Raw genomic sequence first — 14,465 nt, 5'->3', positions numbered from 1 at the left:
TCTAGTCAAAGGCTTGAAGTTCATGTTTAACACAAACAAATAAGGGGTAGGGGAAAGAATATAATCAAAATATAGTATATAAAATTTTTTAAATAAAAAAATTAAATAAAATGAACCAATAATACTTATGGTAGGTACATCCAGACTTGTTTTAGAATATGCAGGATAAAAAACTTGGGTCTTTTTTTTCTCCTTGAAGAAATATAAGATTCATACACTGTGGACTTTTCATATACCTCAATTGGTATAGTGCTCAGTCAGCATAAAAAGGCTCTGGATTGGATTCCTGCACTAGGTTAAAACGTTGTGTGGTGATGTATCTGTGACTCCTGCACTTGGGAGGTGTAGCACAAGAGTTAGAGTACATGAGACCCTGTCTTAGGAAAGAGTGTAGCTGGGCATCTTGGCATGCACCTGTAATCCCAGTGCTTGGGAGGCAAAGGCAGGTGAATCTCTGTGAGTTCCTGGACAGCCAAAGATGCTGTAGATAGACCTTGTGTTAGGAAAAACAAAAAACAAAAAAAAACCCAGCTGTATACTTTACTGTATATAATGTAAATCTCAGTAATGTTTGACTGGATTTTTTAAAAACAGAAATATTTCTTTACTTCCTTTCTTTTTCTCCTTGTTTCTCTCCTCTTCCTCTTCCTCCATTTCTTCTTCCTCCTCCTTTTCCTCCTTTTTCTTCATTTCCTTTTCTGGCTTTTTGAGACAAATCTTATTCTGCAGCCCACACTAACCAGGAACTTTCAGCAATCCCCCTGCCTCAATTTCTTAAGTACTGGTAATGTGGGCATAAACTACCCGACCTGGCTTAAAAACACTACCAATCAATTCTATTTTTCATATTTTAGGTAAGAAATTTAGGATTTAATATTTTCTGACAAAATTATTTGATCATAGACCTATATCAGTGAGGAATTTCCTGCCCTAAGAATGAAAGCTTTGCCTCCCTAGGGAAATAAAGACACAAAGCTCCTTGAGCAGTCGGTGCGCACTGATTTGTGTGCTTCAAGTGCTAACCACAGGGAGCATTCACAGGACAGTCCTTGTCCTCACCACAGGACTCGCTTCTGTTCATGTGGCTTCAGAGGGTGTGGAGGGGGTTGTGTTCTGGGCCTTCCTGACTTGAACTCTGTCTCCAGTGTTGTGAAGGTTCTTTCTTTGCGGAAAGCCCAAGCGCAGAGCATACTTGAAGTCCTGAGGATAATTCAGTATTGCACAGAATCCCTTGGGCAGCCTCACTGCTTCCACCCACCGTATATACTTTTCCTCCTGGAACTTCTGACCTGCCAGAAAGATTTTACAAAGTAAGTACAAATGACAGATGTGACAGAAAGTCAAACAGAGGCCATTTTACAGAAATCTTAGTTGGCATCTATATTGATAACTCCGAAATTGCCGTATATAATGCAAATTTATGTTTTTTGTTAATTTGTTCTCTCATTTCAAAAAATGGGTTATATCTTCCTGTAAAAATGAGGAATGTGATTATTACTCTATGTGTCTCTCATGTACCTACACTGACGTAAGGTTTCTAGAAGCTGAGTGCTAAGTGTACTGCTCACTTAACAGTAATGACTATGACCTTTCAAGGTGCTTCTAACCTTAACTCAACAAACATTTTTTTTCTGCTATGCCAGCCACCTTTCTAAGCATTATATATACAAAAGTGACAAGACAAACAAGGCTTCTTTCTAATGGAGTCTCATATTCTCTTGAAGAGTAAGTGGCATTCAAAATCAACAAGTCTCTGACAGTGATAGAGCATGGGGTGATTCCATACAATGACACAGGTTAGGTGGACAAGGAAAGTAGATGAAGGAAATGGCATGTACACTAAGAGATGGATGGCCTGCTGAGATTAGTCAGGAGTGCCAAGAGCAGAAGGAACTCCTGCTGCTGGGGAATCAGGCCATGGGACAGAGCAAAGGAGCAGGACTGTGTGAGTAGGGGGTGGGGAGCCAAAGCAGCGAGGCAGGACCCTACCACCCAAGGTGTTTCATGCTATACTGAGTTGCAGGTGGGAAACACTGGGAGATTTTGAAGCCTAGAAAGAGGAACGCAGTGGGTTTAAGTTCATAAAAGATACCTCTGGCTACTCTGTGGGAAAGAGGGAAAATCAGAAAAGTGTTAGGAGGTTGGTGAAATAGAGGCAAGAGAGATGGCTTGGACCAGGCAGAAGCTTAAGAGATAGAGAAAAAGGAAAGACATTCAGAAGATGAATGAAAGATATTGGAAACATGGGGAAAGAACTCAGGGTTTTAGTTGGAGCAGCTATGTTGGATGGTGTCACATTTTGCTGAGAGGAGGAATGTGAAAAACACAGATGGGGACAAAATTTAAATTTTGTTCTGGCCATATGTTTGAACTCTTTTTTTTTTTTTTTTTAATTTTATGTGTATGAGTGTTTCATGTATGTTCATGTGCCACCCCCTGCCCTGCCCCCATTCCAACCTCCATTTCCATATCTGATGCCTGTAGAGGTCAGAATCAGATCTCCTGGGAAAAGACCCCTAGAACTAGAGAAAGACTCCATGTGGGTGCTGTAAATTGAATCTGTGTTCTCTAGAAGAGCATGTTTTATTATTATGTTTTGCTTTTGTTTTTTGAGACAGGATTTCTCCGTGTAGCCCTGTCTGTCCTGGAACTTGCTCTGTAGATCAGGCTAGCCTCAAACTCAGAGATCCAACTGTCTCTGTCTCCTTAGTGCTAGGATTAAAGATGTGTGCCACCATGCCCAGTGAACATATGGAGCCATCTCTCCATTCCCTGCTGTAACTGCTTCTTTGGTATTCAACAATGAGAAGATAAGGATCAGACTCTAAAGTCCTGCAAGGTCAGGCCTGGAGATGGAGTTTGCTTATCCTCAGCATATGGATGAGATTTAAAGCTGTGTACCAGATGAAACATGAGCAGGCAGTGACCCTTCAAGCCTGCCTTTATTTAAAAGTCAAGAAAAAGAGGAGTCACTAAGACCATTAAGGTAGAGAGAGTGACCCTTGCAGTAGGTTGATAACCTGTGGGTGGTGATATCATTAAAGCCAAGAGAAGATTGTCTTCAACCTTAAGAATTGTCAGTTGAATTGGATGCTGATACAAGAACTTGAGATTGAAGCAATGGATCTGAATGGTGACAGCATTGGTAAATTGTGGCCTGAAGCCTGGTTGCAAGAAAGACGATGAGATAGTAAAGTAGAAAGAGAACACTAGAAAGAAGACAAGATGTAGCCAGCTGGAGGTTGTATTGTTTGCAGTGTTGGCTACTGAGCGGATGGAGCCTTGCTCCTGCCAAGCCCATTCTTTGCTGTGAGGCCTACACCTGCAGGTGAGGAGATACCAGTACACAGTGCTGGTGGAGATGAGTCAGCCACGGTCAGGGTTAGCAGGAAAAAGCGGGACAGTCCAGCAGTCCAGTGCAGATAAAAGTTGCCTGACTAATGGAGTGTTACAAAGGTGAGGGATTCCTCAATGAAATGAGGTAGAGAAGAAGCTAGTAACCATTTAAGGTAAGGCAGGAAGGCTTTAAATAGAGATGAAAATAGAGAAACCCAGACTGCTAAGTAGCTTGACAATATCAAATGCTTTTTAAAGAATTATGTTTATGAGCTGAGTATGATAGTGTCTCCTATGTTCCTAGTACTCAGGAGGCAAAAGTAGGAGAATTTTTTTGAGCTCAGGACCAGCATGGGCAACATAGTAAGTTCAAGGTGAACCTGGAGACTATGTTAGACTTTGTCTCAAAAAAGAAGGGGGTGGGGGGATATGGGATGTTGGCTTGTACATTAGGAGTTCTTGTTTGTTCACCTTCCAGCACCCACATGGTAGCTCATGTCTGTAACTCTAGTTCCAGGGGATCCAGTACTCTCTTCTGACCTCTGTGAGCACCAGGTACACACATGTTACACATGAATATATATAGGTAAAATATTCATAAACATAAAATTAAAAATGCATATTTTTTGAGACATAGTCTTTCTTTAGTCCTAGCTGTCCTGGCAATTGCTATGTAGACCAGGCTAGCCTTGAACTCACAAGATCCTCTTACCTCTGTCTCTAGATGGCTGGAATTAAAGGTGTGTGCTATGCTGCCCAGCCTAACAAATAGTATTTTTAAAGAGAAAGAAGAAAATCTGATAGTTACAAATGTAAAGTGGCATTAGTCAGTGTGATTGTGTGATGTTGCTTCCACCTACATTCATCTGTTTTGGAATAATAAGGTTCCTTATGCAAGAGGAATTCCTCATAGAAGGGAAAGGGGCCAGGAAGCTGGTGGTTTCTAACATGGCGATATGGTGGTGGGCTGTGGAATCCAAGCTGAGAAGAGAGCAGACGGAATATGCTGGGAGTAGCTGGTGGCTCACTGGGCTGGGCTCGGGAGGACTGAGAGAGGCTGATGGAAGTTCACAGCAGGGCAGGAGAGAAGAGTGTGGATAGAGTAGCTTATTTGGAAGGCAGTCTGCACATGGCTACGGTTAAGGAAGGACCGTCAAACTGGCTTATTTAAGGAAACTGAAGTGAAAATCCTTGGCAATGAAGAGGATAAAGGATAGAGAGAAGAAGAAATGGAGGCATCATTCCCATGGATGTTGAAGTCACTTAGGTGCCAAGAATCAAGGTGTGAAAAGCCAGGGAACTGAGCACTTGGAATGCAGCAGCTGGATCTCTATGAATTCTAGGACAGAGAGTTCCAGGACTATCCAGAGGACACCTCTGACACACACACACACACACACACACACACCTCAAAAAAAAAGTAAAAAGAAAAGTTTAATACTAAAGTCATCAATAGAGAAAGAACAGTTTGGGGGCCATGTTGGTTTGGAGAAGGTTAGCTGAGGTGACGTATGGAAGGTGTGTAACGTACATAGCATGGCTCGCTCATGGAGGAGGGGTGGGTGCTTTGTTTGATTGACAGCTGAGTAGTTGTCAACTCTGTACTTCTGCTGGACTGTTCTCTCAACCCAACTGGACTTGAATGTCACTGTCCCTGTTTTCCTCCAAGTCGTTTATCTGGCTGCTTTTTGGTTGTTTTGTGTAAGAAATAGAGATCAATAAGTTGCAGCTGATGGTTTCTTCTGTTTCTAGTTATTTTGGACACTTGGAAGGCTGTGGTGCTGATCTACACAAAGAAATCCGAGACACTTACTATCAACTTGTTCTGTTTTTGGTCAAAGCAGTCAAAGGATTTAGTAGCATAAATGACAGGTACTGGATTACCTTTATATTTCTTGAGAAAAAATGTATCTTTTTTCTAATTATAAATGAAATATATATTTGAAGTTGAAAATAAAAAAAAAACCCACAAGATTAAGCACAAGTAATTCACTGATAGCCTGTTGTCTTCAGTGTCTGATATATTACGTGCAGATTAAAACTTGAGTATAAAGCAGATTCTTGTCTCCTCTATAGTAAGTCATTCAGACATAAACCTTAAATCAAATGGCTCTTCTGTAACTGCATAACCTTGGCTAATTTGGGAGTGATTCTAATATTGCCGTCATCAGCAGTCGACCTTGCTGCCTCTTCCTTCACTGTCAGATGCCCCTGGTGTCAGACTCACTTTCCATCTTTCAGAGTTGTTCTTGGTTTTTGTTTGTTTTTTAAGATTTGAAGGATGTTTATGCTGAATCCTCCCTTACAAATTAGTACCAAAACAGGCTGCCAACTTACACTGTCCTGTTGTCAGTATGCAGCTTAGATAACTGTCACCTGTGTGGTCTCTTTAGGTCTCTGCTCCCTGCTTTATCTTGTGTTCAGACAGCCCTGCTTCATCTTTTGGATATGGGCTGGGAACCCAGTGATCTTGCCTTCTTTGTTGACATTCAGTTACCAGATCTCCTCATGAACATGTCCCAAGAAAACATCAGTGTCCATGACAGTGTGATCAGGTAAGCACGGCTCTGCCTGCCATTCCTAGAGTTGGGGCAAACAATGGGCTCTGCAGCTAGTCTGTAAAAGATCCTGGCTTTGTCACAGGAGAACTAGACAACCTCCCAAATTATATAAACTTCCCATGCCTCTATTTCTTCATCTTTAGAGCTACCTCTGAAACTTGTGGGGAATGCATACGTTCCATTCTGAGAGTCTAGGACAGTACCTGGTACACAGTGGGATTGGGTAAATTGAGAGCCATAGTGTTTTGAATTTGGAAAATGAGGATTATCTTCATTTTGTGTGTGTGTGGGGGGGGGTCCTAGTAGCCTGCAGAATTGGAGAATCCTTTTTTTTTTTTTTTTTTACACCTGTGTATGCTGTTAGCCACTGTAGTGTCCTGAGCATTGTAAAAATTTAGGTTATAATAAAAAAACAGTATACAATACTTATCTGGCTGGGGAGATAAAATCAAGAAAGTGATTTTCCCAGGGTGAGGTTTAACTATGACCCTTGGGATGTGCTGACCTCTGCTATTTCCCCAAACATAGGAAAATTGACTGTAGAATTTGTGATAGTGAAAGACTGTGTTTACACTCTCCTTTACATTAAAAGAAAATGGTATGCAAAATCTGTTTGTAAATGATTTTTAGTTCTGCTATAAAATGAAGTTGAGAGTTTGTTGAGACAATATTTTAATATAGATTTAAACACAGGTATTGAGAGACTGAGGCTTAAGAAAAGGGAGGTATTATATGCCTCTGAGTAGATGCAGGCTTCACAAGAGGTTCTTCATTCCATTTTTGACCCTGCTCAAGCTCACTTACCATCCATTACTCTTGTGTGGAGAGGAGAGAAGAACAGACAAGTAGGCGTTAAGAGGAGAATTGGGACGTAAGTGAATGTGACAGCACTCACTGTCAGAAGAGATGTTCTGGGAAGAGGGGGTCAATTAAAGCTCTTCCCTTGGGCCATCAAGGTAGCTCGGCAGAAAAAGCTGTCTCTACCACTTGACCTTCCATCAGAGGGCAGACAAGGAAGACACAGCACTGGTTACAGCTGGTTCTTTAGCTGTCTGTCATCCCAGTGTTTTAAGCCTTGTCTGTGGCAGCGTATTTAAATGTTTAAGGATTTATTATCTTTATTTATATGTATATTTCTCTGTGTGAGTGTCACACAGATATTTCTATATGTGGGTGCCATCAGAATCCAGAAGAGGATGTCCAATTTCCCGGAGCTAAAATAGTGATTGTGAGCCACCTAATGTGGGTGTTGGTAACTGAACTTGATCCCCTTGAAGAACAGCAATTATTCTTAAACCATTGAACTGTTTCTCCAGCCCATGTTTAATTTTCATTGCTGAAGCAAACTGTAAACTGTAACTATGGAAATTTATAACTTTACAAGAGAAGAGCTGATGAAATTATCCACCTAAAACCTTTGATTTGAAATGAAAAATCAGGAGCAGGACTAGGTATAGTCCCTGTGTTCCTGTCCTTTGGTGGATTGGTTCCAAGGCCTCACCAATACAAATGAGATACTTCAGGTCCTCAATACCATACACACACACACCCTCTTGTATACATTGAATCATCTCCAGATAACTTTATGATGCCTTATGTATGAGTTACTGGGAGTGCTTGATAGGCAGCTCTTATGTTGTGTTCTTTATGGATTGATGACAAAAACAACCAGACATGTTCAATACAGACAGCTTTCATGAAGATGTATTTTATTTTTAATTACGTGTCTGTGTGTGTGTTTATGTGGACATGTGAGTGTAGGTGTCCGCAGAGACTAGAGGTGTCAGATCCCCCTGGAATATGAATAAAAAGCAGCTGTGAACTGCTGACATGGGAACTGCACTCCAGTCCTCTGGAAGAACAGCAAGTGCTCTTGACCTCTGAGTCAGCCCCAGAAACAATTTTTTAAAGATAACTTTGCTGTGATATTGGCTGATCCAAAGATATGGAGCCCATGTATGTGGAGACCACTGATGCTTCAGATTTATTGACTATAATGTGTGAAGGTTGTATAGCAATTAGTTGGGAGAGCTGAAGTCACAGGATCTCCTGATCCTTTCCTCATGCAGATTGCATTAGGGTATTCGAACTCTGTCCATACTGAATTTATTTTAGACAAAGTTGTGATTGGTTCAGGCTGACCTCAGATATTCTATATAGCCAAGAATTGTCTCGAACTTCTGATCTTTCTGCCTAGGATTATAGGCTTGTTGATGTTTTTATGACATGCTGGAGATGAAGCCCACCAGGCTACATTCTCAACCGGAACTTTATTGTTATTGTTATTATTATTATTAGTTGCTATTATTATTGTTGTTGTTGTTATTCCTGTTATTGGTGTTGAGACAGGGCTTCACTGTATAGCCTTTGCTAGATTACAACTCACCATAGAGTCCAAATTGGCATCTAACTCACAGAGACCCATTTGTCTCTGCCTCCTGAGTATGTGCCACTGTTCATGGATGAACTTTATTTGTTTTTTGTTGGTTTTGTTGTTGTTGTTGTTTTTTGTTTTGGTTTTTGGTTTTTTGAGACAGGGTTTCTGAGTAGCCCTGGCTGTCCTGGGACTATGGAGGTACACTAATCTGCCTTGAACTCTGAGATCCTCCTGCCTCTGCCTCCTGAGTGCTGAGATTAAAGACACATGCCACCACAGCCTGACTGGCTGAACTTTTTAAACTCATCATATTTGACTCCAGTACCTGGCACATGATAAGTTTGCCCTACTCAGTATAGTCTGCTTCAGAAAAAGAGCCTTTTCTATTTTCTGAGTGTAAATCCATCAGATAGCTGATAAACTCTGAGGCTTTAAAAAGCAATTCCCATCATTTCAAAATGCCCCATCAAAGTTATGGGACACAGCATCTGCTAACTAGCACGTCCTTGGGTGTTGTAAGAAGCATGCTTCTCTCTCATCACATCCTTCTTTCAGCCAGTGGAGTGAAGAAGATGAACTCGCTGATGCCAAGCAGAACTCAGAGTGGATGGATGAGTGTCAGGATGGCATGTTTGAGGCCTGGTATGAAAAAATAGCCCAAGAGGATCCAGAGAAGCAGAGGAAAGTAAGACCTATCAGCTAGAGCAATCTGGGTGACTTGCTAGGATTTGGATGTGCCGGGGTGTGCTTAGAGGTTGTCTCCCAAGAGGGCTCCAGGAATGTCTGTCTGGTCGTCTTCCCGATGAGATCCATAAGTTGCTCACTTCCATAGAACTAGGTTCACAGCAGACTGTCCCGTAAGACTCGTGTACATCATCAGATACCAGTGTATTAATTTAGTGAGAAAAGGAATTACTGAAGCAGTTGGACTCTCAAGTTCTGGGCTGACATACCATTTTTCTATAGGCAAGCATAATTCCAATTACAAGGTTGCCAATCAGGTGAACTTAGAAGCAGCTCTCTGTTTATCATATGAGCATTAAATGACCCACACAGTAGAAGAATCAACTTAGGTAGCCTATCCATCTATTTGTGAGGTTTCCTGTCTGTCAGTACTGGACATATGTTTCCATATGTCAGACATCTGCTGCCTTGAAGCCACTAATTTTCCCCTTCTTACGCATCTTCTGTTTGCCAGTCATTCTGTTCATTATGGTACCTGTGGTGCTTAAGAGAAGCATACCAACTGGGACTTGAGACTTTTCTCTTGTAAGTTAACATCTGAATGAGAACATCCTGTAGTGCTCAGGTGATCTGGCAGATTCCTCTCCTACAACATACCATCTACTACCAAACAGTGACTTTCTGACTTAGTTTTCTCATATGCAGACCCTAAAATAAACTGCCTTATAACCACCAAATACTTTCTAGTAATCCAATAGCTTGTTGATATAACAGTCCCTTACTGTTTGCTCCCAGACAGGTAATTAGTTAGCTGGCTAGTAGAACATCTACTAATTGTGTAAATGGCTAGTTAAAGATGAAGGATTTATCTGAGGAGAAGCCAGAGTATTATCTGTTTTTTTATAGAGGGGTCCAGACTGGCCCAAAGCTTTTGATCCTCCTGCCCCAGTCTCCTGAATGCTAGAGTCATGGGGAAGCACTACCATGCTATTTTAATGTTCAGAATCAGTAGACCTCTTTCAATACGCTTGTTAGTACTGCCATTGTCTAACAAGTACACAAGCCAAACATCTAGATGCTATTCTTAACCATCTCTAGTAATTTGGTTACCAGGTCTTTTCACTCTGCCTCCTTAATACTTCTTAATCTGCCTGCTTTCCCAACCCTGTTCACAGCACAGTCCCTGCCCTTATTACTGCCATGGAACTACTTGAGCAGCTGCATCATAGTCAGCTTCCCCACCCTTGTCTTGCTCCGACCAATCCATTTTTTGCTATGTAACCAGAGGAACCTTCAGAATGACCAAATCTATTGCCATTACCTTTCCGTTTAAAAACTCTGTTTTTAGACTCTAGCATTTTAGGTTCCTTGGATTGTACTTTTCTAACTTCTCCTGGTGATTCCCCCTATGTATGTGCTCTAGTATGCATTCTAGATAATTGTCAATTTCAAAAGCCCTGGAGCTAGAGAAGTGGTTTAGTGGTTAAGAGCACTTGCTGCTCTTCCAGAAGACCCGAGTTTGGTTCCTACAACTGTCTGTAACTCTATCTCTAAGAAACTGTTTCTAAGTAAGTTTCTTCAGGCATACATACACATGCACAGACACACAGACATGCCCATAAATAAAAAGAAATAAAAATACATCTCTTTAAAAGGCAAACAAGCAAACACAAAGACCTTGTCTTGTTTCTTCTTTCTTTTTTCAGTGCCTTGTACCTGCTTAGACAGGTGCTCATTCCCACACAGTCAGCTACATTCCCAACCCATGTCGTGCTCCCTTTTTGAAGGAGCAAAGCTGCTCCTTCTGTCTGATGTGCCTGTCACCTTTATCTCCACCCAACTACCATCTGTTTGTTCTTGATTTTATCTGAGGAGTTGCCATCCATAGAGAACCTTTTTGACCTTCCCAATCAATACCTTTGCTAGTGTCCTCCATGTTCACTAACCCTGTAGAATTTGCCTGTCAAAGTATTCCTCACACTGTATGATTCATCCTCTGTTTGTTTGAGGGATTTCCCAAATGGGAACTTGGTTAACCAGCCTCAAATCCTAGCAAGTGGTGCAAAACTTGGGAGATCTTAGGTATCTACTGAATGAATAAATTGATTAGTTCACAGTGGCCACAATAGTAAGTCTGTTGGCTAATTGTGTTTATTTCACCTTACAGATGCACATGTTTATTGCTCGATACTGTGACCTGTTAAATGTGGATATCTCTTGTGATGGGTGTGATGAGATTGCCCCCTGGCATCGCTACCGGTGTCTACAGTGCAGTGACATGGACCTCTGCAAGACTTGCTTCCTTGGTAAACTTCAGTGGATCTCATGCCTACGAGGAAGTTATTTTTCTTTCTATGATTTTGCCATCTTTAAGACTCACTGTGCTATGTAGAGTCTCTGGTTCATTGGCAAACTTGAGTCATCTCCCTCAACTCAATGATGACCTCCACTGCTTTTATCTGACATTCTTCCATCTCCTGTCCTGCTCAGGAGGCACTTGATAAACTCTCAGGATCATTTAATAATGCTTAGATAAGTTTCTAAGAAAGTTTGCTTCTGAATCATGCAGTGTTTCCAATAGTAAAATAAACATACAAGCAAAATAAACTTGAAATATTTTTAATATACTCGACTCATGGGTGCTAGGGCTGAGCTCATCTGCAGTAGTGAGCACTGGAGGGCTTTGTATATTTAAAATCCAGCAGTAAAGACACAGTTCCTGTCCTGGAAACACAGTCTAACAGAGAGACCAAACATAATGAATGCATATGCTGTTATAAGTGAGCAGTGCAGACTATTTCTAGGAAATTTTGGAAATATAGTTGCACCCTACCAGGAAGCCTTGTGGAGGAGATAGGATAAGAATTGGTCTTTGAAGGAAGTTCAAACTGGGTGACATAACAAAACTCTGAAGATAGCGTTACCATCAGAGCAGAGCAAGCTTGGGGCCAGAGAAATAAGTGCTTTTAGTGAGTTTAGATAGATACCTTTGTATAGGGTTCAAGTTGTGGAACCCTGAGATGCTAGGCTAAGGAATTTGAATAGTCTGAAGACAGCAGAAAAGGCTTATAACTATGATGTTAGTTTGATCAAAGTTATGCTCAGGAAAGACTGTTTCATTCTCTTTTAAGAGACTCTAGTCACAAGGGTATTTGGACATACATCAGGTTTACAGCACTGAGAACAGAAGTGGCCACCTGTGAAGAGTACTGAGCAGGGACTTAGAGCGTCTCATTCTCTTACTCTCTGAGTCTTGGATTCTGAAGTCTGTTTTCACCTATATTTCTGCAATGAGAAAGTAAGAACAGAAATGTGATCACTCCTCACTATTCCTTAGGACTACACCAGTAGGTGTGTAACCTCTGTCAGAGGTGGAGTGTGGGAGACAGCTCACAAAGTAACATGGGCCTATTTATCCTAACTAGCAGTCATGGTAGGAATTTGGCATGTGTTTGACATGGCTGTGACACTGTAGAATCAGGATCAGTCAGCTAGACCATTGCCCAAGAGGTGTATACTGAGAATATCATTGATGTGCTCATGCCCACAGAAGCATTCTGGTCTTCAAAGGAGCCCCTGCCCTTTACCCCTCTGGAGTAGTAAATGAGATTTGGCTGTGGTGCTGGGATCAGTTTCCTAGCACTTGGAGGGCACCCTCTGCCTGATCCAACTCACATTGCTGGGTTTTTTTCCAGGTGGAGTGAAGCCCGAGGGCCATGGAGATGATCATGAAATGGTCAACATGGAATTTACCTGTGACCACTGCCAGGGTTTGATCATAGGCCGGAGAATGAATTGCAATGTATGTGATGACTTTGATCTTTGCTATGGATGCTACACAGCAAAGAAATACTCCTATGGGTATGTCAGATTCCCCTGCTGCCACCATAACCTTTTGGGATAGATGTCTTCACTTAAAAGGGAGTCGTCTTGCTTTTTCTGTGGTGCTAGGGATTGAACCCAAGACATTGCAAATGCTAGCCAAGCTCTCTACACCTGGGCTGTACTCCTAGCTTTCTGAACTTTAAACCTTTTATTGTTATTGGGGAGGGGGAAGGCATGTGCATACACATGTGTGTGCACATGGATAGGTCAGAAGACAGCTTTGTGGAGTGATTTCTCTCTTCTCCTTTCTGTGGGTTCTGGGGATTATGGTCACCAGGTATGGTAAATGCCTTTACTTGCCAGGCTATCTTGTGACCCCTTACTTACTAAAGAAAGGTTTCTACTGTAAAAATGTTAACATATTCAGAAGAAGAGTGTGGTCCAGTGCACCCTGTGTCCTTGGATTCACCAGTCAGGGAGATGGTGTCATGTGTGCTTACTTCATTCTTTTACCCTAAAGTATTTAAAGCACATTTCAAACTTAAGTCATTTCTTTCCTATTCCTTGTACTTCATCTTTTAAAATGATGGGCATCACTTTGCATTACCAGCATGCAGCTAGCACACTTTCAGAACTCTCTTCCTCGGCGTGGTTTTCATGTGCAGGCATTAGGTTGTGACATGCTAGTGTGATATACCGAGTATTTGTGCTAGTTCATTTCTCTGGGCCAAGAGTTGATACTGTTCTATCATATCTTTGCAGCCATTTGCCAACTCACAGCATCACAGCCCATCCAATGGTGACCATCCGCATCAGTGACCGGCAGAGGCTCATCCAGCCCTATATCCACAACTACTCCTGGCTGCTCTTTGCTGCCCTGGCTCTGTATAGTGCCCACCTGACCAGTACAGAGCAGGTGGATGGGGAGCAGCTGGACCCCCAGGCCCACACCAATGCTGCCACCCTGCGGAGCCAGTGCATGCAGCTGGTTGGGGACTGTCTGATGAAGGCCCACCAGGGCAAAGGTGACTATTCCTTACCCCTGGCCCAGCCTCTGCCAGCTGTTGGAGGCAAAGAAGACCCAGGCAGCTGTAAAAGACTATGCTTGACTCAGAGGTCATTCACAAGAGGATTCAGCCTAGCCTGGAACTTAAGCTCCCATTTCTCATTAGAGAGCTGTTGGCATAAAGTAATAGTTAAAGTACTTCAGTATTCAGTATTAGTATTCAGTATTAAAGTAATTCAGTATTAATAATCAAAACTCTAGAAAACTCTGTAAGTCCATGAATCTATAGTGTTTGAATCTCTCACTTTGCTCAGGAATCTATGCTTCAAAACAAAACCAAAAACAAAAACAACCTGAAGTACAAATCCATGTGTACTTGTATTCTAGACAAGAGCTGCTTACAAATAAAATGGTGTTTCTGGGTTTGATCATGCACACCTGAATTCCAGTTCTGAATCCCAGGATGCTAGGTGTGGCTCTTTCTCAAAATAACAAAATAAGGAGGTGATTCTGACTTCCCTGAGGGTATTAGTAAGAAAGTAATATAAGTGTTAAACTTTAAGTTTCTCTTGAATGGTAGACTCCCCATCCTAATTGACATCAAGGGATCAGACTTATCTTAGGGAGAAAGTTGGTGATGTCTCTATCTTCCAGAGAGGATTTAAAAATCTATTAC

The 14,465-nt window shown here is 41.7% G+C and overlaps 1 protein-coding gene and 1 non-coding gene across 4 annotated transcripts in view; both read left to right on the top strand.

The window, feature by feature from the left end:
* Positions 1–14,465, top strand: part of Zzef1 (zinc finger ZZ-type and EF-hand domain containing 1) — a 130,897-nt gene that overhangs the window by 78,974 nt on the left and 37,458 nt on the right. For all 3 annotated transcript variants that reach the window (XM_029484134.2, XM_029484135.2, XM_021176147.3), the window contains exons 30-36: positions 1,146–1,310; positions 5,089–5,208; positions 5,730–5,891; positions 8,830–8,959; positions 11,126–11,264; positions 12,654–12,819; positions 13,546–13,808. In XM_029484134.2, the coding sequence (XP_029339994.1) occupies positions 1,146–1,310; positions 5,089–5,208; positions 5,730–5,891; positions 8,830–8,959; positions 11,126–11,264; positions 12,654–12,819; positions 13,546–13,808 (1,145 nt within the window). The remainder of the gene's footprint in view (positions 1–1,145; positions 1,311–5,088; positions 5,209–5,729; positions 5,892–8,829; positions 8,960–11,125; positions 11,265–12,653; positions 12,820–13,545; positions 13,809–14,465) is intronic.
* Positions 6,320–6,480, top strand: LOC115032626 (U1 spliceosomal RNA). The gene has a single exon (XR_003838263.1). It is a non-coding gene; the product is annotated as a U1 spliceosomal RNA (small nuclear RNA).

Source organism: Mus caroli, unplaced genomic scaffold, assembly GCF_978045245.1.
Source record: "Mus caroli unplaced genomic scaffold, Mus_caroli_1 scaffold_13, whole genome shotgun sequence".
Classification (NCBI taxonomy): domain Eukaryota; kingdom Metazoa; phylum Chordata; class Mammalia; order Rodentia; family Muridae; genus Mus; species Mus caroli.
This window is presented reverse-complemented; position numbering and strand designations above follow the sequence as displayed.